General features: G+C 41.2%; 4 protein-coding genes and 6 non-coding genes across 11 annotated transcripts in view; 8 read left to right on the forward strand and 2 right to left on the reverse strand.

Moving 5' to 3' along the window:
• The window catches only part of LOC118370634 (ubiquitin carboxyl-terminal hydrolase 20-like), a 43,841-nt gene extending 43,204 nt beyond the window's left edge, over nucleotides 1-637 (reverse strand). The window contains exon 1 of the mRNA XM_052521633.1: nucleotides 493-637. The gene's annotated coding sequence lies outside the window, so the exon portion shown is untranslated. The remainder of the gene's footprint in view (nucleotides 1-492) is intronic.
• LOC127930804 (uncharacterized) overlaps nucleotides 1-12,812 on the forward strand; it is a 300,690-nt gene extending 287,878 nt beyond the window's left edge. Inside the window, exon 2 of the mRNA XM_052521632.1 lies at nucleotides 12,263-12,812. Coding sequence (XP_052377592.1) covers nucleotides 12,263-12,809 — 547 coding nt within the window. The 3' untranslated portion in view covers nucleotides 12,810-12,812. The remainder of the gene's footprint in view (nucleotides 1-12,262) is intronic.
• Nucleotides 12,813-16,675: 3,863 nt separating this feature from the next.
• On the reverse strand, nucleotides 16,676-22,931 carry LOC118370630 (mediator of RNA polymerase II transcription subunit 22). 2 transcript variants are annotated; one of them, XM_035755702.2, is made up of 5 exons: nucleotides 22,799-22,931; nucleotides 22,405-22,553; nucleotides 21,401-21,481; nucleotides 20,879-21,087; nucleotides 16,676-19,308 (listed from the first exon to the last, which is right to left on the reverse strand). In XM_035755702.2, the coding sequence occupies exons 2-5, from the start codon at nucleotides 22,525-22,527 to the stop codon at nucleotides 19,107-19,109; spliced, it is 615 nt and encodes a 204-aa protein (XP_035611595.1). In that variant the 5' UTR covers nucleotides 22,528-22,553; nucleotides 22,799-22,931; the 3' UTR covers nucleotides 16,676-19,106. The 2 variants fall into 2 exon arrangements, with proteins under 2 accessions (XP_035611595.1, XP_035611596.1); XM_035755703.2 differs by lacking the exon at nucleotides 16,676-19,308 and having other exon boundaries at nucleotides 19,883-21,087.
• LOC118370629 (60S ribosomal protein L7a) lies at nucleotides 22,918-26,705 on the forward strand. Its single transcript, XM_035755701.2, has 8 exons — nucleotides 22,918-22,957; nucleotides 23,746-23,866; nucleotides 24,094-24,243; nucleotides 24,530-24,670; nucleotides 24,871-24,950; nucleotides 25,208-25,338; nucleotides 25,664-25,733; nucleotides 26,565-26,705. The coding sequence occupies exons 1-8, from the start codon at nucleotides 22,955-22,957 to the stop codon at nucleotides 26,667-26,669; spliced, it is 801 nt and encodes a 266-aa protein (XP_035611594.1). The 5' UTR covers nucleotides 22,918-22,954; the 3' UTR covers nucleotides 26,670-26,705.
• Nucleotides 23,590-23,666, forward strand: LOC118370636 (small nucleolar RNA SNORD36). Its single transcript, XR_004822844.1, has one exon. It is a non-coding gene; the product is annotated as a small nucleolar RNA SNORD36 (small nucleolar RNA).
• LOC118370641 (small nucleolar RNA SNORD24) lies at nucleotides 23,938-24,006 on the forward strand. The gene has a single exon (XR_004822849.1). It is a non-coding gene; the product is annotated as a small nucleolar RNA SNORD24 (small nucleolar RNA).
• LOC118370637 (small nucleolar RNA SNORD24) lies at nucleotides 24,335-24,403 on the forward strand. The gene has a single exon (XR_004822845.1). It is a non-coding gene; the product is annotated as a small nucleolar RNA SNORD24 (small nucleolar RNA).
• LOC118370638 (small nucleolar RNA SNORD36) lies at nucleotides 24,721-24,788 on the forward strand. The gene has a single exon (XR_004822846.1). It is a non-coding gene; the product is annotated as a small nucleolar RNA SNORD36 (small nucleolar RNA).
• Nucleotides 25,042-25,118, forward strand: LOC118370639 (small nucleolar RNA SNORD36). Its single transcript, XR_004822847.1, has one exon. It is a non-coding gene; the product is annotated as a small nucleolar RNA SNORD36 (small nucleolar RNA).
• LOC118370640 (small nucleolar RNA SNORD36) lies at nucleotides 25,519-25,586 on the forward strand. The gene has a single exon (XR_004822848.1). It is a non-coding gene; the product is annotated as a small nucleolar RNA SNORD36 (small nucleolar RNA).
• Nucleotides 26,706-26,748: the final 43 nt, after the last annotated feature.

Below are 26,748 nucleotides of genomic sequence, written 5' to 3' on the forward strand. Positions count from 1 at the left end.
AAAATCAGTCTCCTTTAGTCCATTATTGGGCTAGTGTACAATCTGTTGTTACCAAATTGGGTCAACTTTGAGCATCTCGAACTCATAAATGTTGTTGGCATTCCGGTCCAAAAAGTAACTTTCTGACCACTATTACCATGGCCGGGCAAACATGCATGAAAAAGATTTCGTTCAAATCAAAACGGGTGAAGTCAGAAAGTGATTGAAGTCGTAGAACGTCAACCCTGTAGCGAACTGCCTGACATTCCTTGCGCACTCTAGAAATTGATGATCAATTAATTCATCATCTAGCAACCGCATATCAGCCAACATAGGCATATTGTTTCGGAATTAAATCAAAGACGAGACAACATTTTTCTGCACTTTGGTTTGGCCACAGAGCCACCGAAATAACAGCTCTGTTGCAAACTTGAAGGCCCTGTTTTCCTCTCCAGACTAGCATCATATATTAAGGATGACAACAAATGCATGCTTTGCCGGAATTATATTTACCAACACCAGGCGATGTCAGAACAGTTCATTTACGGGAAAACTTCCGTTAAAGATAGCCAAACAGTAAGTTAACGTCTAACTAGTGATTGTACGCCAGCTAGCTGTTGTAACGTGAATGTACTACTGTTAGCTGCTGGTGCTGCCGTCGTACAGATTGGTTTTACGTCAGTGTTGTTATGCACAATGTCAGCAAGAACAAGAGCTATGGGGAGTGATAAGGGACATATATAAGCCAAAGCAACGGTACCACTTGACATGACATGATACCAACGCCTTACAGGCTGACTACACCGCTAGCATCACGTGCGTTGCAAAATAAATGTAGAAATCGCGCACGCCAACGAATGTCTGCGTTGCCAAGCGCTAAAATAGAATTCAGATCTATTTGTGAAGCAGATCACGTTGCAAGTCCTGCCTCTCCTGTCTCCTCATTGGTTTATAGAAGCAAATACCCATGCCATCTCCTCATTGGTTATACCCACCTGGGTGACTGAAAGACAAACGAGGTCGGTGGCATTAATGCACCTAATTTATGAATGTTGCCAATTGCAATATAAAGTCCAGAGAAGAAAAAGCCTAGAAGGAGGAGAGATGACTAGAAATGATTCGGTTGACCGTTTTATGTTTGGATTAATTGTCGTAGTAGAGGACCTTGTCTATTTCAGGTAAAAGAACAACTCAATGTTTATATCCCAGGACAAATGAGTTAGCAACAGCAAGCTAGCTCAATGGGACAAATTAGCTAGCAAGTGCAAGCTAGCTAGCTAAATTGACATAAATGTTTAATGCTTTTCAACCTGTCCCCAAATTAATGTAATTGGTTCAGTTTGTTTTGATATTTTAACCTGTGTGTCGTAACCACATTTGTTGTGGGGGGACAAAATAAATGCATGCACGATGGCGCATGCACGCAACCAGTTTGGGTTCCGTGTTACAGGGCTGGTCCCAGCCCAACAGCGCGATCAAAACCACCTTCCTTAGCGTTGGTCTCATTGTTGAAAGAGCCAAGTCTTTGCTTTCTTGACTACTTATTATTGCATTTCCCTCAAACTATGCATTTTGGAGGGAAATTGTATTATAGGCTCTCACAATAAATTGTTATGTATGCTACTTGGCAAATAAATGAATTAAATATGTAAAGAAATTATGCAATCAAACTTGTGCAACAGAAATTCAACATTCACATTTTGCTACTTTCTGTGAAGTCTGCGCATACAATTTGATGCATACGTTCAATTAAGCACTACAACTGCCTCTGCAACGCAATGCTGCAAGGCAAACGCAGCATTCCAAATTAATGTTCTTCTTGTGTACCAAAACGCAAAAACACAGTCGGTGTGTTCAAAGCGCTACTGACGCCTGTGTAATGGATGCGAAACGGCTAGCTAGTCAGCGGTGGTGCGCGCTAAATAGCATTTTAATCGGTGACGTCACTTGCTCTGAGACCTTGAAGTAGTGGTTCCCCTTGCTCTGCAAGGGCTGCGGCTTTTGTGGAGCGATGGGTAACGATGCTTCGTGGGTGACTGTTGTTGATGTGTGCAGAGGGTCCCTGGTTCGCGCCCGGGTATGGGCGAGGGGACGGTCTAAAGTTATACTGTTACACCTGCATCGCGTATTAATGAAAATCATAATGTGCATAGTTTATAGTTATATTAATTCAATCTCTACCATAAATGTTAGAAATGTACAATTTTTCCTGTGCCACATCAGTTTACAGAAATACTCATCATAAGCTTTGATAAAAGATACAAGTGTTATGCACAGAATTATAGATATACTTCTCCCTAAATGCAACCGCTGTGTCAGATTTCAAAAAAGCTTTACAGCAAAAGCAAACCATGCAATAATCTGAGTACAGTGCTCAGACACAATACAGATACCCGCCATGTTGTGGAGTCAGTAACAGTCAGAAATAACGTTATAAATATTCACTTACCTTTGATGATCTTCATCAGAATGCACTCCCAGGAATCCCAGTTCCACAATAGATGTTTGTTTTGTTCAATAAAGTCCGTCATTTATGTCCAAATACCTCCTTTTGTTGGGGGCGTTTAGCTCACAAATCCAAACTCATGAGGTGCAGGCAAGTCCAGGTCAAAGTTCAGACGAAAAGTCCAAAAAGTTATATAACAGTTCGTAGAAACATGTCAAACGATGTATAGAATCAATCTTTAGGATGTTTTTAACATAAATCTTCAATAATTTTCCAACCAGACAATTCCTTTGTCTTTAGAAATGCAATGGATCAGCTCATGGCCTTCAGCCAGACCCCCTTAGTCAAACAGCTCTCATTCTCTCACCCTTCACAGTAGCCTAAAACAAGGTTCTAAAGACTGTTGACATCTAGTGGAAGCCTTAGGAAGTTCAATATGACCCCATAGACACTGTATATTCAATAGGCAAATCAGATTTCCCACTTCCTGGTTGGATTTTTCTCAGGTTTTCGCCTGCCATATGAGTTCTGTTATACTCACAGACATCATTCAAATAGTTTTAGAAACTTCAGAGTGTTTTCTATCCAATACTACTGATAATGCTTTTCATCCGCTTTTATACGCTTTTCATCCGAATGTGAAAATGCTCCCCCCTATCCCTAACATTTGCCCTTGTATTTCAAGATTGTAAAATATAATAACATTATCTCGTGGACAGAGCTAGCCAATAACATCCCTTAATGCTCAGACAGATTCAATGGCTGTAGCATAGCGTATTCGACTGAATGATTAGCTAATAAATACTTGAGATATTATGAATAATAAGCATATGCTTTAACCTGATAATAGACTACTAATGATAATATAACCATTTCAAAACCCGAGCTAGTAACGTTAAGTAGCCTAGGTAAACTTAGCTGACCTTCAATTGAGGGAATTCAGCAGAGTTCTGAGACATTTTTACAACTCATTGAAACTCTGAAAATAAACACATGGGCAAATGTTACCAAACATGATAATAAAATAGGCCTGCATTACGGGTAGGCAGCTAATTGTTAAATTACACTTTCCAATTGTTAATTCTAATTGTTAAAGCCACTGTCTCTTCGCTGATAGCCTGTGAGTGAGATAATGCTAGCTAGCCAATGGGAGCGTAGTCGAACGCCCCTCTGAATAACACGGCGTGGGACAACATCCGGTGAAACTGGAGGGCGCGCAATTCAAATAAATAATCAGAATTATTATAGATTTTAAACATTTAGGTATATATAAGTGTCTTATATCGGCTGAAAGCTTAAATTATTGATAATATAACTGCACTGTCCGATTTACAGTAGCTATTACAGCGAAAACATGCCATGCGATTGTTTGAGGACGGCGCCCCACATCAAAATATTTGTCCACCGGCACAGGTTTCATAATGATTAAATATTCACTTAATTTTTGAAAGTCAATATACATTTCTATTTTCTCCTCAGATTCCCTCAAATGTAATCAAACTATAATATTTATTTTGGAAAGAAGTACGTTCAATAGGAAACCGATTTTAGCAGGTGCGTCCTGTCTTCCTGTCTTCAACATCCTGTCTTCAACAGTTTCCTTTCAATAATAATGTTTGAGTTTCTCAAAATCATTGTCACGTGGTTAATCATAACAATCTGAAGTAAAATTATGATCTAAAAGTAAAAATTCAACAATGGCTAGAGCACAAGCCATATGAACAGACACATTGATACACACTGTGATCCATTGGCGGCTAAAGAAATGAGAGCATAGGACTCAGAGACAGCCAATGCAGCAGTAGGCCTATAACTAGGCCTACTGCTGCATCAAGTAAAAATACGTAGGCCTAAAGCCGACAACTAAAAACAGTAGAACATATCCTGATTACATTTCTTAATTCAATCACATTCATCTCTCTACTCTGTCTCCCTTTCTGTCTGTCTTGACTTGAGCTATTGCTAGTGAAGTGTAACATTGTAATCATGGGTCCAGCCCAAAGCTGTTGCTAGCGAACTTGCAACATTGTATAAACTAGCCGATTCTGGGACAAATAGCTGTTTTTATGACGTTTCTACTGGATATATGGGATCATCAGATCATGATATTTTGCTCTTTCACACAGAGGATTGGTGATTATAGAGGCCTGGAGTTAGGGTGACCACATGTCCCGGATTGTGCGGGACAGTCCTCATTTTGGCCCTTTGACCTGCATCCCAAAACCAAACAATCATGTCCCATATTTTATCAACAAATTCAAACCACTAATTTAGTAAAAAAAGCATGATTTGTCCCATATTTCAGTCAGACATTCCAACTTGTCTCTTGCAGTCCCATTGCGTGTATGAAAATATATACAGTAGGTCCCTATATCATAAGGATGTTGTACTGGTTATGTTAAACACTTGTCCAATCGTTGTTGACAAGGAGATCATAGGCCAATATCCAGAACTTAGGGAGGACAGTTAGCTTCCTGTTTTTGTGAAAAATAGTATGCAGCATCATCTCGATATGTAGTGTACAAAAGTTGCATACACAAAACCTTCTGCTAACATTTCTGTAAAGCCGTCTACGCATACAGGTCGGCGTATACGTTATTTATCGAACGTTATATGCGTTCGATAAATCCAACCACACCGAACGCACTGTAACACAATGTTGTAAGGCAAACGCAGCGTTTCATTGGAAATGAATGTAATTATGGTGTACCAAAATGCATAAACGCTGTCGGTGTGTTCGAAGCGTTAGTTCTAACAACTTTCAACAAATGTGCTTCAGACAGAGCTACAAAAGTCAGTAGGCCTAAATAGCCATATTAGACTGAAATATAAGGTAATTTCGTCAAACTTGTGAGGCTCTCCGTGCTCATTAGTTGCTCATTCAACATATTTGCTGCTACTTCACTCAATCCCATTTTAAAAGTCTCCCTAACTGTCTTACATTCCTTGAGACCAACCAGAAATGTTTAATTGGCAAAATATTCCCTGATTTTCATCAAACAGCCTCACGTGGTCTCTCGTTTCTGCACCAACAAATTTTGCGCAAGGCAAAGCACAAGCTTATAGGTGCGCTTCGTTCTGTATAGGAGCACACTTGGGTGTTGCTCCGCCACTTCTCACAATGATGCTTGTTTAGTCAAATTTAGATCAAAGCTGAATAATTGTCTTGGAAGATCACAATGATTAATTAGTATTCTGCATAACAGAAACAAATATTAGGCCAAAACTCAACCAAAAGAATGTGCATGGATTGAAACAAAATACATGAAGGCCATAGTGATGTCCCCCAGAAAATAGTCATGTAGGCAACACTGTCCTGCAAAATCCTCCTGTTGTCCCGCATTTGGGTATTTTAAATGTGGTCACCTTAACTGGAGTGTTGGAAAGATTTTTCAAATACATCCATTCGCAATGGATTTAAAAAAAAATAAAAACAGACTTCGTTGATTTGTGTGAAGTGAAGAAAAAATGAAGCGAATTTTATTAGTGGTGTAAGTGGTGAGTTAAGACAATCAGAAATCATACATTTACGCACCATAACCCCTCCTCTCTTCTTCTTAAGACGCATCATATCCCCCTCTTCTTCTTGATGCAACTTTATATTATACTCAAGACACATATTATCTTCACAGATATTTTAGACGCTTTTCACTGACAGACGCAACTCAATCAGCTAGACTTATTGCCACGCGCACTACCCAAATTACGTGCTTCCCAAATAGGCATAGGCTAATGATCCTCTGTGGCTAAGTCATGCTCCTGGTGAAGTACTTTTTATTATTTTATTTAGACAGGAGTAATTATATTATTTTGGCGAAACATCCATTTAATTTAGGGCAATCCAGCATCCTAACTGTGCACCCGCCAACTTTCATCTACAATTCGCAAAAGGGTGAAACCAGAGATCTGTATATAATGACACTATGCTCATGTCTCTACCCTAACAATGAGAGTTTTGTCTCAATGGCCGGAAGGCAGGCAACAAGCTTAGGTTAGCATATTATGCCCATAAAAACGCATTGTCTTATTCTGGACAGATTTTGGCGAGAGTGAGCCCTCTCGCTTCGCTTCTTCCTCTCTGCTGAAACTGTGTCACTGGAGAAAGCATCCGAGTGGGCGAAACAGCGCAACTCGCCACAAACATACCTACTTGTTAACAAAATTAAGGAAGTTTCCTTTAAAATTATTCATAAATATTATCCTGCCAACCACTATATGAAGAAGTTTAAGGAAAACATCAACTCAAATTGCTCCTTTTGTAATGACCACCCAGAAACAGTTGTGCATCTTTTTTGGCATTGTATGCATGTAAGAAAACTGTGGCAAGACATCAGTAGGTTTATAATTGAACACATTTATGAAGATTTTACACTATTGTGGAGAGATGTACTGTTTGGATTCTTTACATACAATAGAAATAAGCGGAATCATTTTTATGTAATTAATTTCATTATTCTTTTGGCCAAATTTCATATACACAAATGTAAATTTACAAACAGAAAACCACATTTTCGTATCCTACAAAAAGAAATTGAACTGTATTTTAAGACGGTTAAATGCTCTACTAACAAAAAATCTGTTAGAATTGTAAGTATATGCATGTCCCTTAAGGTCCTTGTGTAATTATACCCCCTAGCTCGATTGTCCATTGTTTGTAATCTATGTATGCTTGTGTTCCCTCATGTGCTGTATGTATTGATTTGTTGTTAATAAAAAAATAAAAATAAAATAATAAAAAAATAAATAAAAAGAAACAGCGCAACTCAATGTGTAGCCCATGTATCGGGTGCGGTCTGGTCATACATAGTATGACATGTCATACATACTCTTTTGGTCCAGACAGCATCAGATACATTGGGCTACACATAACGAGACAATGGGGCGCTGTTTCGCCCGCTCGGATGTTTTAACAGAGATGGATGCTTCTTACTGTCCATGTGCGTCTCGGTCAAATAAATTATAAATATTTCAGTATGTTATTTGGACGGGTAAGGAGATCCGGTAGCCTGGCCCGTCCGTAACACCATCCCTGGATTGAAACGAGAACCATGTGTAGCCTACAGTGAATAAATACATGAGATTTGAGGCTCTCTCTCACGAATTGCTTGTATAATGTACACACATAATTTCAGTTTGTGAATGGGTGTTGGATAATTGTTTTTTTTTAGACATTATAAAGAAACCCTATTATAAACAAGTGTAACACTGCCATGTTGATCTGAGCTTTTCTGTTGGAAAAAAGGCATTTGTGTCCGACTTTTGTCAATTGCAGATTTACCTCCGACTTCACTCCTCGACTTTGGTCTAGTCGGTTGCTTTAGCCACTCAAATGCTCCCAATATTAGGATAAATTACTAGAGGGGCTATGTCATAAACTCTCAAAGTTCCAGAATGGAATGAAAATGGAAGCCATATTGGTCAGGGAGAAATCCAAACCAGTCTAATTGGAATTAATGGCATAATCCTGATTTGACTTCATGCGGAAAATAAAAGTAAGGCATGTGATATCAGAAATTGTGTAATGGAATTATTGTCAACCTAGAATTGTCAAAAATTATAAATACAGTTTATATAGGTTTCATACCCATTTTCTGTATAAATATCCTCTATAATATATGTAAACATACCATAAATATCTAAATAGTTATTTTCTTGGAAAGTGCTATTGGAGTGCTGTTATGTGATACAATAGCGGTACTTGTTACACTTACAACCTTTGTAAATCCAATCTTCAGCTGATTTCAGCCAGTGTTTGGCTGTGGATTGACTGCATTGTTTGAATATAATGTTGGCATATTGGCAGTTAATTTGAAACATTTATAGCATCATTCCTGTATAACTGGCTAGCTAGCTAACAAACAAACAGTGCAGATCAATTCTTCAAATTCCTAATTTTACACAATATCTTATCACAACACTGGCAAACCATGGTTGACCAACTCCCTGACCAAAATGGCTGTCTATTATGCCATCATAAGAAGGTTCATCATGTCCATTCTAGTATTCTAATTCCCAGTTCTATAGTCTACAATCATCCCTGGTTGAATTAGGCACAATAGGAAGCTATACATTTTTATAATGTTCTCTACCTGTCACAATTTTAAGGTTACATATATTCAAAGTTCTATATTTTTCTATTTTCTCTACTGATCACAATTTTGAAGTTCTATATCTGGAAGCTATATATTTTTGCATTTTCTCTCCCCATGTCCTCCTGGCTAGGATGAAGTACATTGAGACAGAGCCGAAGAAGGGCTTGGCGGTAGTGGAGGTACAGAAAGTTGAAGGAACACAGAAGACCTCCTGTACGAGTTGCCGGAGAACATCTGGACCAAGGAGACAGGCGACGTTGTCCAATAAAATGCTAAATGGGATCCCCGGGGTTGACCTAGGCATTTAGTGAGTTGTCTCAAAATGTTTCTACGGCTGTGGTAGTGACCAGATTTTGGAGCTTGGTGTAGTTTTTTTAAAATCACTTGTTGAAACTGTATTAATGTCAGCAATAATCGTACTGCAACAAATCCAGTGACTGAAAACCAACAGCTTTGGTGTTTGTTGATCTCTATTACTATCTTTAAGCGCATCTTGTTTGTGTGTGTTTGTGTGTGTTTATGGACATATTCAATCAATCCCTATACCAGTCTGCTGTTCCCACATGCTTCAAGAGGGCCACCATTGTTCCTGTTCCCAAGAAAGCTAAGGTAACTGAGCTAAACGACTACCGCCCCGTAGCACTCACTTCCGTCATCATGAAGTGCTTTGAGAGACTAGTCAATGACCATATCACCTCCACCCTACCTGACACCCTAGAGCCACTCCAATTTGCTTACCGCCCAAATAGGTCCACAGACGATGCAATCTCAACCACACTGCACACTGCCCTAACCCATCTGGACAAGAGGAATACCTATGTGAGAATGCTGTTCATCGACGACAGCTTGGCATTCAACACCATAGTACCCTCCAAGCTCGTCATCAAGCTCGAGACCCTGGATCTCGACCCCGCCCTGTGCAACTGGGTACTGGACTTCCTGACTGGCCGCCCCCAGGTGGTGAGGGTAGGCAACAACATCTCCACCCCGCTGATCCTCAACACTGGGGCCCCACAAGGGTGCGTTCTGAGCCCTCTCCTGTACTCCCTGTTCACCCACGACTGCGTGGCCACGCACGCCTCAAACTCAATCATCAAGTTTGCGGACGACACAACAGTGGTAGGCTTGATTACCAACAATGACGAGACGGCCAACAGGGAGGAGGTGAGGGACCTCGGAGTGTGGTGTCAGGAAAATAACCTCACACTCAACGTCAACAAAACTAAGGAGATGATTATGGACTTCAGGAAACAGCAGAGGGAACACCCCCCTATCCACATCGATGAAAAGTAGTGGAGAGGGTAGGTTTAAGTTCCTCGGCATACACATCACGGACAAATTGAATTGGTCCACTCACACAGACAGCATCGTGAAGAAGGCGCAGCAGCGCCTCTTCAACCTCAGGAGGCTGAAGAAATTCGGCTTGTCACCAAAAGCACTCACAAACTTCTACAGATGCACAATCGAGAGCATCCTGGCAGGCTGTATCACCGCCTGGTATGGCAACTGCTCCGCCCACAACCGTAAGGCTCTCCAGAGGGTAGTGAGGTCTGCACAACGCATCACCGGGGGCAAACTACCTGCCCTCCAGGACACCTACACCACCCAATGTTACAGGAAGGCCATAAAGATCATCAAGGACATCAACCACCCGAGCCACTGCCTGTTCACCCCGTTATCATCCAGAAGGCGAGGTCAGTACAGGTGCATCAAAGCTGGGACCGAGAGACTGAAAAACAGCTTCTATCTCAAGGCCATCAGACTGTTAAACAGCCACCATTAACATTGAGTGGCTGCTGCCAACACACTGACACTGACACCGACTCAACTCCAGCCACTTTAATAATGGGAATTGATGGAAAATGTAAAATATATCACGAGCCACTTTAAACAATGCTACCTAATATAATGTTTACATACCCTACATTATTCATCTCATATGTATACGTATATACTGTACTCTATATCATCTACTGCATCTTTATGTAATACATGTATCACTAGCCACTTTAACTATGCCACTTTGTTTACATACTCATCTCATATGTATATACTGTACTCGATACCATCTACTGTATCTTGCCTATGCTGCTCTGTACCATCACTCATTCATAATCCTTATGTACATATTCTTTATCCCCTTACACTGTGTATAAGACAGTAGTTTTGGAATTGTTAGTTAGATTACTTGTCGGTTATTACTGCATTGTCGGAACTAGCAGCACAAGCATTTCGCTACACTCGCATTAACATCTGCTAACCATGTGTATGTGACAAATTTGATTTGATTTGTTTGACCCCCCACGGCTTGGATAGAGAGCATTGTTTATTTCTTTATTCCTCAGATAAAGAACAGCATCTTTACGGAGGAGGCCAAATAGCCCTTGGCTCTCTCGGGATATACTAGTCCGTCTAGCCAGTTGGGTTCTCAGTTCATCGCGCATACAGTAATAAATATCTCTCCGGGAAGAAGAAGGGGCGGGGTTGCATGTTTCATGATTAACGACTCATGGTGTGATTGTGATAACATACAGGAACTCAAGGCCTTTTGTTCACCCGACCTAGAATAACTCACAATCAAATGCCGACATATTACCTCCCAAGAGAATTATCTTTGGTTATAGTCACAGCCGTGTATATCCCCCCTCAAGCCGATACCCCAACGGCCCTAAAAGAACTTCACTGGACCTTATGCAAACTGGAAACCACATATCCTATTTATTGTAGCTGGGGATTTTTTAAAAAGCAAATTTGTGAAAAAGTCTGTCTGAAGTTCTATCAACACGTTGACTGTAGTACGTACCTGAGAACTATTCAACGCTGGTCTAACCAATCGGAATCAACTCTTCAAGATTGTTTTGTATCACGTGGACAAGGATATGTTCCTGGCAGCCTCCACAAATAACGTTGACGAATATACTGATACGGTGACTGAGTTTATCAGGAAGTGTATAGGAGATGTACCCACTGTGACTATTAAATCCTATCCTAACCAGAAACTGTGGATAGATGGCAGCATTCGCACAAAACTGTGATGGCCACTCCAATACCTTGACTTTGTTGTCCGTAAGCCATTTTGCCACAACTTTGGAAGTATGCTTGGGGTCATTGTCCATTTGGAAGACCCATTTGCGACCAAGCTTTAACTTCCTGACTGATGTCTTGAGATGTTGGTTCAATATATCCACATCATTTTCGTTCCTCACGATGTTATCTATTTTGTGAAGTGCACCAGTCCCTCCACAACATGATGCTGCCACCCCCGTGCTTCACGGTTGGGATGGTGTTCTTCGGCTTGCAAGCCTCCCCCTTTTTCCTCCAAACAAAACGATGGACATTATGGCCAAACAGTTCTATTTTTGTTTCATCAGACCAGAGGACATTTCTCAAAAAATGACGACCTTTGTCCCCATATGCAGTTGCAAACCATAGTCTGGCATTTTTTTATGGCGGTTTTGGAGCAGTGGCTTCTTCCTTGCTGAGCGGCCTTTCAGGTAATGTCGATATAGGACTCGTTTTACTGTGGATATAGATACTTTTGTACCTGTTTCCTCCAGCATCTTCATAAGGTCCTTTGCTGTTGTTCTGGGATTGATTTGCACTTTTCCCACTAAAGTACGTTCATCTCTAGGAGACAGAACGCATCTCTTTCCTGAACGGAATGACGGTACCTTCAGTATTTTGTGATCCTGGACAACACCCTGTCGTTCTCAACTAACATCAAGGCGGTGTCCCATTCCTGTAGGTTCATGCTCTACAACATCCGCAGAGTACGACCCTGCCTCACACAGGAAGCGGCGCAGGTCCTAATCCAGGCACTTGTCATCTCCCGTCTTGATTACTGCACCTCGCTGTTGGCTGGGCTCCCTGCCTGTGCCATTAAACCCCTACAACTCATCCAGAACGCCGCAGCCCGTCTGGTGTTCAACCTTCCCAAGTTCTCTCACGTCACCCCGCTCCTCCGCTCTCTCCACTGGCTTCCAGTTGAAGCTCGCATCCGCTACAAGACCATGGTGCTTGCCTACGGAGCTGTGAGGGGAACGGCACCTCAGTACCTCCAGGCTCTGATCAGGCCCTACACCCAAACAAGGGCACTGCGTTCATCCACCTCTGGCCTGCTCGCCTCCCTACCACTGAGGAAGTACAGTTCCCGCTCAGCCAAGTCAAAACTGTTCGCTGCTCTGGACCCCCAATGGTGGAACAAACTCCCTCACGACGCCAGGACAGCGGAGTCAATCACCACCTTCCGGAGACACCTGAAACCCCACCTCTTCAAGGAATACCTAGGATAGGGTAAGTAATCCTTCTCACCCCCCTAAAAGATTTAGATGCACTATTGTAAAGTGGCTGTTCCACTGGATGTCATAAGGTGTATGCACCAATTTGTAAGTCGCTCTGGATAAGAGCGTCTGCTAAATGACTTAAATGTAAATGTAATGTAAATATTTTGGAAATTGCTCCCAAGGATGGATGAACCAGACTTGTGGAGGTCTACAATTTTTTTTCTGAGGTCTTGGCTGATTTCTTTTGACTTTCCCATGATGTCAAGCAAAGAGGCATTGAGTTTGAAGGTAGGCCTTGAAATACATCCACAGGTACACCTCCAATTGACTCAAATTATATCAGTTAGCCTATCAGAAGCTTCAAAAGCCATGACATCATTTTGTGGTATTTTCCAAGCTATTTAAAGACACAGTCAACTTAGTGTATGTAAACTCCTGACCCACTGGAATTGTGATACAGTGAATTATAAGTGAAATAATCTGTCTGTAAACAATTGTTGGAAAAATGACTTGTGTCATGCACAAAGTAGATGTCCTAACCGACTTGCAAAAACTATAGTTTGTTAACAATACATTTGTGAAGTGGTTGAAAAACAAGTTTTAATGACTCCAACCCAAGTGTATGTAAACTTCCGACTACAACTATAAACATGGCAAGAAGACTGGGAAAGAATACAGAGAAGAATACTGGCAGAATACAAACCGTGTAGTTATTCCCTCCACAAGGCAATCAAACAGGCAAAACGGCAGTATAGAGACAAAGTGTGGTGAAAAAGGTTTAACAGCACCTAAACCCTCACAAACTTTTACAGATGCACAATTGAGATCATCCTGTCGGGCTGTATCACCACCTGTTACGGCAACTACACCGCCCACAACCACAGGGCTCTCCAGAGGGTGGTGCGGTCTGCCCAACGCATAACCGGGGAAAAATACCTGCCCTCCAGGACACCTACAGCACCTGTCACAGGAAGGCCAAAAATATCATAAAGGACAACAACCACTAGAGCCACTTCCTGTTCACCCCACTATCATCCAGAAAGCGAGGTCAGTACAGATGTGTCAAAATTAGGACACACTCATTCAAGGGTTTTTTCTTTATTTGTACTATTTTCTACATTGTAGAATAATAGTGAAGACATCAAAACCATGAACTAAAACATATGGAATCATGTAGTAATCAAAACAAATCAAAATATATTTATATTTTAGATTCTTCAAATTAGCCACCCTTTGCCTTGAAGACAGCTTTGCACACGCTTGGCATTCTCTCAACCAGCTTCATGAGCTATTCACCTGGAATGCTTTTTCAACATTCTTAAAGGTGTTCCCACATTTGCTGAGCACTTGTTGACTGCTTTTCTTTCACTCTGCGGTCCAACTCATCCCAAACCATCTCAATTGAGTTGAGGTCAGGTGATTCTGGAGGCCAGGTCATATGATGCAGAACTCCATCACTTTCCTTCTTGGTCAAATATCCCTTAGAAAGCCTGGAGGTTTGTGTTGCGTCATTGTCCTGTTGAGAAACATATGATAGTCCCACTAAGCTCAAACCAGATGGGATGGCATATTGCTGCAGAATGCTGTGGTAGACATGCTTGCTAAGTGTGCCTTGAATTCTAAATAAATCACAGACAGAATCACCAGCAAAGCACCCGCACACTATTACACATACTCCATTACACGTCCTCCTCCATGCTTCACGGTGGGAACCACACATTCTGAGATCATCTGTTCACCTACTCTGCGTCTCACAAAGACGCAGCGGTTGGAACCAAAAACCTCAAATTTGGAATCATCAGACCAAAGAACAGATTTCCACCGGTCTCAAATCAAATCAAAGTTTATTTGTCACATGCTCCGAATACAACAGTTGTAGACCTTACAGTGAAATGCTGACTTACAGGCTCTAACCAATAGTGCAAAAACGTATTAGTTGAACAATAGGTAAGTAAAGAAATAAAAACAACAGTAAAAATGCAGTGAAAAATAACAGTAGCGAAACTATATACAGTAGCGAGGCTACATACAGACACTGGTTAGTCAGGTTGATTGAGGTAGTATGCACATGAATGTATAGATACAGTGACTATGCATATATGATAAACAGAGAGCAGCATCAGTGTAAAAGAGGGGCTGGGGGGGGGCACACAATGCAAATAGTCCAGGTAGCCATTTGATTATGGCTTGGGGGTAAAAAATGTTGAGAAGCCTTTTTGTTTTAGACTTGGCACTCCGGTACCGCTTGCCATGTGGTAGTAGAGAGAACAGTCTATGACTGGGGTGGCTGGGGTCTTTGACAATTTTTAGGGCCTTCCTCTGACACCGGTGTAGAGGTCCTGGATGGCAGGCAGCTTAGCCCCAGTGATGTTACTGGGCCGTACGCACTACCCCCTATACTGCGTCTAATGTCCATTGCTCATGTTTCTCATGGCTCAAGCAAGTCTCTTCTTATTACTGGTGACCTTTAGTAGTGGTTTCTTTGCAGAAATTCGACCATGAAGTCCTGATTCAGTCTCCTCTGAACAGTTGATGTTGAGATGTGTCTGTTACTTGAACTCCGTGAAGCATTGATTTGGGCTGCAATTTATCCTCTGCGGCAGAGGTAACTCGGGGTCTTCCTTTCCTGTGGCGGTCCTCATGATAGCCAGTTTCATCATAGCGCTTGATGGTTTTTGCGTCTGGACTTGAAGAAAATGACAAAGTTCTTGTACTTTTCCTGATTGACTGACCTTCATGTCTTAAAGTAATGATGGACTGTTGTTTCTCTTTGCTTATTTGAGCTGTTCTTGCCATAACATGGACTTTGTCTTTTTCCAAATAGGGCTATCTATTGTATACCACCCCTACCTTGTCACAACACAACTGATTGGCTCAAACGCATTAAGGGAAGAAATTCCACAAATTAACAAGGCACACCTGTTAATTGAAATGCATTCCAAGTGACTACCTCATGAAGCTGGTTGAGAGAATGCCAAGAGTGTGCAAAGCTGTCATCAAGGCAAAGGGTGGCTACTTTGAAGAATCTCGAATATATAAAATATATTTAGATTTGTTTAACACTTTTTTGGTTACTATATGATTCCATGTGTTATTCCATAGTTTTGATGTCTTCACTATTATTCTACAATGTAGAAAAAACATTTAAATAATGAAAAACCTTGGAATGATTAGGTGTTTTTCCACACTTTTAACTGGTACTCTATATAAACATTCACACACCGTTTTGAGAGAATCAACTGTTGACACAGATAGGATAACACAGTATTTCTGAAATGAAGAGATGTTTATATTTTTAGCTGACATATTTTGACCTATTAGAGAAGCCAACTGTCAATCTGCACTCGTCTGTCCCAGCTGTGGAACCACCCAAACATCGCAAGAGGCCCAACAACGAGAAGGCCACTGATAACTACCACTTCGAGAAGTTAAAGAAGAGGAATCACAGATACTGGGGACAGAATCTCTACTAAACATGCTTTTTAGTCTCGGACTAGGCTTAATCTGTGTCCTGGAAGCCAGCCCTAAATGTTCTTCAGAAAACAAAAGTCTGCCTGTTTTCCTCGTGAACACCTTTGTCTTTATAGCCCCTTCTCATTTTTGTTTCCAGCATTGTTATATTGTCTGGGACTTGATCATTGTTTTGTATTGTCTATATTTGTATTTTACCATTGCAGATAGCATGTGAAATGTCATAAATCTGAATTATGTGATGGTGTCATGCCATCCTTGGTTTCCACAATACATTTCCCATGCTATTTTAGAATTCTTGTGTCAAAGTTTGAATAAAAGTATTTTTGTTGTAGCAGTATACATTTTCAGATTTTCCCATAAATTTCTGGGATTTTTAAAAAGATAAAAGGCCGAAGCTTGAGTTTATAATTATGTTTTATTGACTTGTCTAATCCTTCATGGAATTAACAGACGCGTACTAACTGAAATTGCAAAATTACAAAAATAATGCTGCAAAAGAAACCCAATAACATGTCCATGACATGCTGTCCTATAGTCATACATTTAAACATGTTTTAACAGAACGAAAGAAAATGGCATCTAGTAATACTGTACATCTCTGCCACTAGGTTAACAAACTAGTTGTATTATTACTTCTAATCTTGTCCCAACTATTCATGAATGAACAACACTAAAATTGCAAATACATCCCTACAGATCTTACAGCATTTATGAACTGTTACAGTTGATTATCATGATTGATTTCATAAAATATGTGTGATGTTTGTGCAGTTTGGAGTGTTGTTAGAACCATAGTTATACCGTAGTTATACACAGTGATGGAGGGAGAGGTCCATTCTCTTGTTCCAATAGAAGGTTTGTTTTGTTTAGCAACCAAACCGACCTGTGCACAACTATAGGGCAAAACAGACAGGGTTGTAAACTACATTTAGTCTCCAAATGTTTATTGAAAACACAAATACATTTGCCCAATGAGCAATTCTCTCTCAAATACATCGTTACAGCTGTTGGTTACATACAGTTGAAGTCGGAAGTTTACATACACCTTAGTCAAATACATTTAAACTCAGTTTTTCATAATTCCTGACATTTAATCCTATCCAAAATTCCCTGTCTTAGGTCAGTTAGGATCACCACTTTATTTTAAGAATGTGAAATTTCAGAATAATAGTAGAGAGAATGATTTATTTCAGCTTTTATATCTTTCATCACATTCCCAGTGGGTCAGAAGTTTACATACACTCAATTAGGATTTGGTAGCATTGCCTTTAAATTGTTACCTTAGGTCAAAAGTTTCAGGTAGCCTTCCACAAGCTTCCCACAATAAGTTGGGTGAATTTTGGCTCATTCCTCCTGGCAGAGCTGGTGTAACTGAGTCAGGTTTGTAGGCCTCCTTGCTCGCACACACTTTTTTTAGTTCTGCCCACAAATGTTCTAGAGGATTGGGGTCATGGCTTTGTGATGGCCACTCCAATATCTTGACTTTGTTGTCCTTAAGCCATAACTTTGGAAGTTATGCTTGGGGCCATTGTCCATTTGGAAGACCCATTTGCAACCAAGCTTTAAATTCCTGACTAATGTCTTAAGATGTTGCTTCAATATATCCACATAATTTTCCTCCCTCATGATGCCATCTATTTTGTGAAGTGCACCAGTCCCTCCTGCAGCAAAGCACCCCCATGTTTGATGCTGCCACCCCCGTGCTTCATGGTTGGGACGGTGTTCTTCGGCTTGCAAGCCTCCCCCTTTTTCCTCTAAACATAACGATGGCCATTATGGCCAAACAGTTCTATTTTTGTTTCATCAGACCAGAGGACATATCTCCAAAAATGACAATATTTGTCCCCATGTTCAGTTGCAAACCGTATTCTGGCTTTTTTATGGCAGTTTTTGAGGAGTGGCTTCTTCTTTGCTGTGCGGCCTTTCAGGTTATGTTGATATAGGACTCGTTTTACTGTGGATATAGATACTTTTGTACCTGTTTCCTTCAGCATCTTCACATGTTCCTTTGCTTTTGTTCTGGGATTGCACTTTTCCCACCAAAGTACTCTCGGAGACAGAACGCGTCTCCTTCCTGAGCAGTATGACGGCTGTGTGGTCCCATGTGTGTGGGCCCACTTGCATATTATCGTTTGTACAGATGAACGTGGTAACTTCAGGCGTTTTGAAATTGCTCCCAAGGATGAACCAGACTTGTGGAGGTCTACAATTGTTTTTCTGAGGTCTTGGCTGATTTCTTTTGATTTTCCCATGATGTCAAGCAAAGAGGCACTGAGTTTGAAGATAGGCCTTGAAATACATCCACAGGTACACCTCCAATTGACTCAAATTATGTCAATTAGCCTATCAGAAGTTTCTAAAGCCATGACATTATTTTCTGGAATTTTCCAAGATGTTTAAAGGCACAGTCAACTTAGTGTATGTAAACTGCTGATCCACTGGAATTGTGATAAAGTGAATTATAAGTTAAATTAATCTGTCTGTAAACAGTTGTTGGAAAAATTACTTGTGTCATGCACAAAGTAGATGTCCTAACCGACTTGCCAAAACTACAGTTTGTTCACAAAATATTTGTGGAGTTGTAGAAAAATGAGTTTTCAAATGACTCCAACCTAAATGTATGTAAACTTCCGACTTGAACTGTAGCTAGTGAAAAAGATTAAACAAGCCACCTACAATTCCCCACTTGGAAGCTTCTTGTCATTGTTGTTAGCTATCTGACCGTTTAGAATCATAAAAATGCATGCCTCCCGGCCACATCGATGTGTGTGCATAGTGTTTTTGACGTTGTCACCCAACCCGTCTTTGTGCCCATCCATATGGTCCAGTGCTTTAGGGCTCATCTATCGCGCCAGTGGTCCCGTGACCGTTTAAGTTGTGTTTGGGGGTAGTTTCCTGTGAGGTGGGTCCGTCTGTGTCCTCCACGCCCTCCTGGGCTGATCTAGATGTGTCACCCCCATCCGGGGACGCCCAACTGTCCCGGCGCCGGTAGGCCTCGCACAGAGGCAGGTCCGTACTGTCCCACTGACTGTAGCTTTACCAGAACAAAAACCATAGGGGGGCATAGAATCAGCAAAGCACAGAGAGGAAGGGGCAGACTCACATCTGGTACAGACACACACACACATGCACCAAAGAGACAGACAGGTATGATACACACAAGAAGTCAGTAAACAGCAGTATAAAGGACAAGCTTAAGCTCTAAGGATCACAGAGAAATGTTATCTGGTGCTGTGATGATATCCCTATATAAGTGTGTCTTCATTCCTGTCCGTCTTCGCTATTAACAGCCTCAATGCGATCTCAAAGATTGAACACGTTCATAGCTTGTATTTTTTCCATTTCCAAATGCAACACAATCAATGGAACATGACCTGGAGCAAAGGGTCAATGACTAGCTTTGGGTCATCTTGAACTGAGTGCTTAAAACACCTAAATCACCTAATTTTGTAACCATAATCCCAGAAGTGTATTAGGTCCTGATGCAGGGGTAAGAACAGGAAGTGCAAAGGAAGAGAAAAAGAGTGGCCCCAACACCTTGCATGCCTAAAAGCAGCATCCAGAGAGACAGCTAGATTTCTCACAGTTAAACAAATTAGACAACGAACTACATTGTTTTGTCTCTAGTTTATTTTTCAAAGTTTAAAAAGGGTTTAAGGGTGGATCTATGTAGGTGACTGATATAGACATAATGCCATAGTTGATGTTCGTGCAACAATGTATGCTTTGTGAACACAGTTTGCACGGTTACTGGCTTGGTAACTTGTCGGCTAGCTAGGGATGGAATCGGTAGAGATACTGGACTCTGTTCAAACAAGTTTATGGAACCCTCATAAGAGATTGGATTTGAGGCATGTCTAGCACTTTCCAGTCAAAAAACATTCTATAGAAAATTAATAACATAGAAAGCTTCAAATGGCTGGTGTGATTATTACAATGGTTAATTGACCTATACATCCATAATTTATATTTGGGGTTATAAAGACATGTTAATGGAGGAACAACTACAACAATTGGATATAAATAATCTTCCAGTGATTTTGTGATTGTATCAGAGTTTTTGTTCTTCATAAGAGTCCAAGAAATATGCTACAAAGCATTTAACATGTATTTTTCTGACATTTCCCTTTCCTCCTCTCTATGCACGTTCTCTTATTCATCACTTCCAATTACAAAGAACTGAGGAAGAATATAGCAACCAGATACAGTAGAAACTCCACACTTGTGATTGAGTGTAACATTTACCATGTAGAGACCTACAATCTATCATACATGAGGATAAAAACTTCCAGAGGCATGTCAAACAAGGCACTTCATTTAATTTTAAACTAAATGAGATTATCACGTTAAATGTACTGCAATTGATTTTTGACCATAGATCAATCATCTATTGAACCCGGGCATTTAGATATTCTCATGAAGTTGACTCAACACACAAAGACAATAACGAACTAATGACTGGTGGTGGTGGGGTAAGAGCAACCCTTCATAAGGCACGGCGGTGAGGGGTATAGGTGCTATAATGTAGGGGCTAGGTTGGGGCTATAGGGCATGATGGAGTAGGCCAAATGATCAACGACTGTACAGTATGAGCCTACTTGTACCTGGAGGAGTAATATTCTTCCTCTAGCTCGTACAGGTCGATGGCGATCTCGTCGCGGAGAGAGGTGAGCTTCTTGTCGCACTCCTCCTGCAGCGAACGCAGCTGCTGGTTCTGCAGGCTGATGGCCTCGTTGACTGACGGGAAGTCGTTGAGGATCAGGAACTGTTTCAGGTCCGACACCAGTTTCATCAGGGACTCGCCCGCACGCACCTTTAGACACAACAACAAACCACTGGGATTATCACTGGTGCTTTTGCTTTGTAACATGCACTCATGTCCATTATGCACCAAATGGGGAAAGCACTGACTGAAACAGGGAAGGACTACCAATGTTTTTAGTTTCAAAAGATTTTCAAATGTTTTCTGTTTCCATGCCCCAATGAATATGAGACAGGATTAAATTCCGTGTTTATCATTTACTTTACTAGTGTCATGAATATACACTCTGGGGTTTAAAGACAAGCTTGTTTAGTTTCAAGGGAGTCTGGGTGGTATGTGTGTATAGTATAATGAATGTACTTACTATGTTGGCTGCTCTGACATGCATCTCATAATGGTCCTGCTCAGCCTGTGTAGCCCGAGAGACCTGTGTCTCATCCTCTACCTGAAGCAAAACAACACATTTTGGTTGGACTGTCATTCTTTCAGTAAAAAAATCAACACTTTTTCTGTTTCTCTCTCTCACACAGACAAACACAAACTATGTCTCACCACTCTGCGACTGGAAGGCCCTACGAGAGGGTGGTGCGGACAGCCCAGGGCACCACTGGGAGCGAGCTCCCAGCTATCCAGGACGTACATGCCAGGTGGTGTCTGAGAAATTGCCAAAGATTCCAGCTACCCGGGACATGCTCTCCATGCTCCAGTCTACCAGTGCATCAAGACTCGGACAAACAGACTCCTAAACAGCTTTAATCCCCTGGCCATAACACGGTAAAATTGCTAACCACAACTGCTCTCCCTCTCCCAAGGACCATCAACAGGTCTATACAAACTCAAACACAACCTACGCTGCTGCTAAAATTATTATTCATTAGATGTATTACTCCATTATGCAGCTGTCCAATGATTATTCTGCTACTGGTCACTATTACTCATGTTTACATGTATATTCTACCATTAGTATATTACCATGAGTATTTATATATTCCTGCTAACAGTAACTTTTCATGCCTGTTCACATGTATATCCTTACTACCAGTCACTTTTTATGTATAAACCCACCTCAACCACTCCAGTACCCCTGCACATTGAATAAGGTACTGGCACTGACCAGTACATACTTTCTTTAACGCTCATCATAGTTTTTACGTGGTTTTTATTTTTACTTGTATTTGCTACTCTATTTTCTATTATATATATTATTATAATAATATTACTATTATTGTCACTGCATTTTTGGGAAAGAACTCTAAAAGGTCAGAATTTCACTGTACTTTTTACACAGGTTGCATGCTGCACACGTGGCGCGCGCGCGCGCACACACACACACACACACACACACAAATATCGTAATGTTACAGCTACCTTTGCAGTTTTGATGATTTCTGTGAGGTTGTCTAGAATGGACCTAATGTCATCCTTCAGTCTTTTGTTGTAGTTCTGAAGAAGGCTCTCCTTGCTTTGAGGTAGCGCTCTTTGGCTTGCCATAGTATTCAGGAATGTGAACAAACCCACTAAAAGCACATAAATAATATAAATAACATAAAATACGATCATAAAGTTATGTTGTTAACCAGAAAAATAAAACGACAAGTGCATGGCACTGGCTAACGTTAGTAACGTTAGTTTATCACAAGTGTATTAACTTCCTCCACTTGCAAAAATGTGCATAGAAATGCATGAACCAAATATGTTTAGGCATATCTTATGATTGTGCACCCTATATATAGTCTAGTATTATTCATGAAATCTCACTTACCTTCAAATTCATTGTTGAAATATAACTATTTATAAAAACAGAAACATCCCGTTAAAAAAAACAACCTTGCCGTCGATTGTTAATGACGTCACGTCAAGGTATCGCGGAACTTAAATTACCCACAATGCATAGGTCTTCCTTTCTGTCTGATCCAACATGGTGAGTGTATGGATATTTCGGTTGGTGGGGAAAAGATACATGTTTTCATCCCTTACCATCTTATTTTTTAAATGTTTTTTTGTGTCATAAAAGTTACTCTTACTTGTCGTACATAAACAAAGCACCCATTTCACATTGGTATGGTAATAATGTTTTGATGTTTTATCCGAAATCTCCCATGACTTGGCACTTGGAAGTTGTCCGCAGGAACACCACCCATACAGAGTGGTTTATTTTAACACCATCTGTGTCTAGGAACTTGTTGAAATGCAGTTTATGGAAACGTTAAATCATGCATTACACTTTTTACGCATCTTGGAAAATGTATAGTTGATGTGGGACTAAAGGGCTATTGCAACGTAGCTAGCGAGTCTCGAAGGCCTAACTTCGCGTCAGTTCAGGCTACGGGTCTCACGGCCTGTTCCATGCGCCCAGATTGCGTTAACTCATTGTCCATAACAGTAGTGGTGAAGGATATCAAATTATGAAGTAATTGGAAGTTGTCAAGTAAACCATTGTATGCCTTTGAGAGCTGGGTAGTCAAATGTGCTAACTAGGTAGCCATAGCTAACGTTACCGCCGAAGACGCTAGTGTTGATGTCTGTTCGCACAGACATTTTTATTATTGGCTTTTGCAATGATGCTTTGAATTTCTTGAACTGAATCTGTTATGTTGATTCAAAACACGAGCTTTTTAACCCTGAGCTAAAGCCACAGTCAAGTTATGTTCTGTTAAATGTATTTGACCGTTTAACGTTATGCTCACCAGTCTTACCTGTTTTTGAAAGCCTAAAGGCAAGAAGTCCAAGGGGAAGAAGGTGGCTCCCGCCCCTTCAGTGGCCAAGAAGCACGAGGCCAAGAAAGTGGTCAATCCCCTGTTCGAGAAGAGGCCAAAGAACTATGGCATTGGTGAGTAAAGTCAACCTGGGATTTCTATTAGATCTTCACTAACTGTTAAGACATTTTCCCATGTCAACATGTGCAGATGATGTAAAGAATATTTGCTATCTTAACAACAATGCAGACAACCCACCAAGATCGCTGATGCACTTCTTTCATGATTATAGTGGCTTTTAGACTATTTTCTATTCATTCCAAAGTGACTAGATGCACTAACCCCCCCCCCATGTTTATAGGTCAGGACATCCAGCCCAAGCGTGATCTGACACGCTTTGTGAAATGGCCCCGCTACATTCGCCTACAGAGGCAGCGCTCCATCCTGTACAAGCGTCTGAAGGTCCCCCCTGCGATCAACCAGTTCACCCAGGCACTGGACCGCCAGACTGGTAGGTCTGTGCATGGGCTTATCAATATTGCTGAGTTGTGTATTGACATGGGGGAATTGTTTCTGAAGATGGCTGGTAATATTGTGGGTTTTGCAGATGATGTGAAAGAATATTTGCTAACTGAACAGCAATGTTGACACCCACCAAGATCACTGATGCACCTTACTGTACTTGAAAGACCCTCAAGCTGTTCGGCTGGATCCCTAACTTTTGACAAATTGAGTTGCAGATTTTTTTCTGCAATTCCTCAGATCCAGTGGGATGTACTAATTCTGTATCTCCACAGCCACACAGCTGTTCAAACTGGCCCACAAGTACAGGCCGGAGACCAAGCAGGAGAAGAAGCAGAGGCTGCTGGCCCGCGCTGAGCAGAAGGCTGCTGGAAAGGGAGATACCCCAACCAAGAGGCCTCCTGTTCTCCGTGCAGGTGAGGCATGAGGGATTGAAGTCATTTTTAGATTACATACTTTGGCCTTGATGCAATGATGTTTGAATTTCTTCACCTGAAACAATCATGTAGTTTGAGCTTTTTAACTCTGAGCATCAGCCACAATAATTGTTTTTGACTAGTTCAACAGAACTTGTGGTTGAACATGTTTTTGATATCCATGTTGAATTCTCCCATAGGTGTGAACACGGTCACCACTCTAGTGGAAAGCAAGAAGGCCCAGCTGGTGGTCATTGCCCACGATGTGGACCCTATTGAGGTAGGACTCCTTTCACTATTCTATGGTTATTTTGCTCATTATGGGTGAGCTGTTGCAGACTTGATCATTATTCATGGGCTAATGTGGTTCTTTGCAATGATGCTTGAATTTCTTCACCTGAATCCTCAATGTGGATCAAAACATACAATCTTTTTAATTCTGAGCGAAGACTAATATTGCGGTTGAGAAGCAAAAGCACAGTCAAGTGTTTGGTCCACAAAGAATAGATACTTGACATTTTCTTTTCCCCTTTGTAGTTGGTGGTGTTCTTGCCTGCTCTGTGTCGTAAGATGGGTGTCCCTTACTGCATTGTCAAGGGAAAGGCCAGGTTGGGACGACTGGTGCACAGAAAGACCTGTACTTCAGTTGCCTTCACACAGACAAACCCGTAAGTAACAGGTGGCATAGCCAAACATCTGTGAAAGTGGTGTTGATGCACTAAGGCCTAGGAATTTGGTGTTGATGCACTAAGGCCTAGGAATTTGGTGTTGATGCACTAAGGCCTAGGAATTTGGTGTTGATGCACTAAGGCCTAGGAATTTGTGCTTTATAATATTGATTAAATCCTTTGGCGATGATGTATGAATTTCTTCAACTGAACATGTTGCTTTGTGAGCTTTTTAACCGTGAACCAAAGGATTGTGTGCAGTGTTTAACTGGCGCTCAAATGTTCTTTGTGACGATGCACTGACGACATGTTCCTACCTTTTCAGTGAGGACAAAGGTGCCCTTGCCAAGCTGGTGGAAGCCATCAAGACCAACTACAATGACAGATACGAGGAGGTGAGTGGCTGGTCTGCCCCCACCATCTTTGGTGTTTATGGGGCTCTGAATAGTCCTTCTGTAGCACAGTTGGTAGAGCATGGCGCTTGTAACGCCAGGGTAGTGGGTTCGATTCCCGGGACCACCCATACGTAGAATGTCGCTTTGGATAAAAGCGTCTGCTAAATGGCATTTATTATTATTATTATTTATCTTTGTTAATATTGACAAGTAGACAAGCCAGTATGTTTTGGTGTCCTGAAGATGGAATGGATTATCTTGTGTGTTCACATGGCTTGACATCTTTGCTCTCTTAAAAGGGATATTGCCACCCACTAGGATCACTGATGCAATTTCTTTGTTAACGATCCTTTGCATGTGTTAATTTCTGTATATGGCTTCAAGGGCGGGGAATTGGCAGGAACCTCACGATACAATTTCACGATATTTAGGCGCCGATACAAAATGTATTGTGATTTTTATGTTCCAAACGTATTGCTCACTGTATGCTGCAGGGAGACCGAGGACCTGAAAACGAGTTCTGATCAATTGGGGAAATGGTAGTGCTGAACATGTTGGCTCACTAATTTTTGTGGGATTGAGAACAAGCTATAGGATTAAAAATACCAGCCTTTTGGCACAGCGGACTAGCTCTAGCTAGCGCTACCTTTTTACAAACTGATACTGGAGTCAAATATCGATTGTCAAAAATATTGCGATATCCTGTTGCTACATAACTGGAGGGGATCTGGAGGCACACAAGTCACCAGATTGCTGCAGTCTTCGCCTTTCTGTCTTATGCCATTCTCCACCAGGCTGAATTAAATCATGACAATGTGCTTCCTTTCCTAGATCCGTCGTCACTGGGGAGGTGGTATCATGGGCCCCAAGTCCACCGCCCGCATCACAAAGCTGGAGAAGGCAAAGGCCAAGGAACTGGCCACCAAGCTCGGATAAACTGTTTTGCTATCAAAATAAATGTTCCAAGAAATATGCAAGTTTTTGTCTGGTCTTTTGTCAGATTTGATTGTGTGTA

This window comes from Oncorhynchus keta, chromosome 6 (genome assembly GCF_023373465.1).
Source record: "Oncorhynchus keta strain PuntledgeMale-10-30-2019 chromosome 6, Oket_V2, whole genome shotgun sequence".
In the NCBI taxonomy this organism is placed as follows: Eukaryota; Metazoa; Chordata; class Actinopteri; order Salmoniformes; family Salmonidae; genus Oncorhynchus; species Oncorhynchus keta.

Coding starts and splice junctions, on each gene's coding strand:
- LOC118370630 (XM_035755702.2), bottom strand. CDS start 22,527: ATGGCAAGCCAAAGAGCGCTACCTCAAAGCAAGGAGAGCCTTCTTCAG. Junction 21,482..22,404: donor AAATCATCAAAACTGCAAAG/GTAGCTGTAACA, acceptor GTTTTGCTTCAG/GTAGAGGATGAGACACAGGT. Junction 21,088..21,400: donor ATGTCAGAGCAGCCAACATA/GTAAGTACATTC, acceptor TTGTGTCTAAAG/GTGCGTGCGGGCGAGTCCCT.
- LOC118370629 (XM_035755701.2), top strand. Junction 24,951..25,207: donor ACGATGTGGACCCTATTGAG/GTAGGACTCCTT, acceptor TCCCCTTTGTAG/TTGGTGGTGTTCTTGCCTGC. Junction 25,339..25,663: donor GCCTTCACACAGACAAACCC/GTAAGTAACAGG, acceptor CTACCTTTTCAG/TGAGGACAAAGGTGCCCTTG.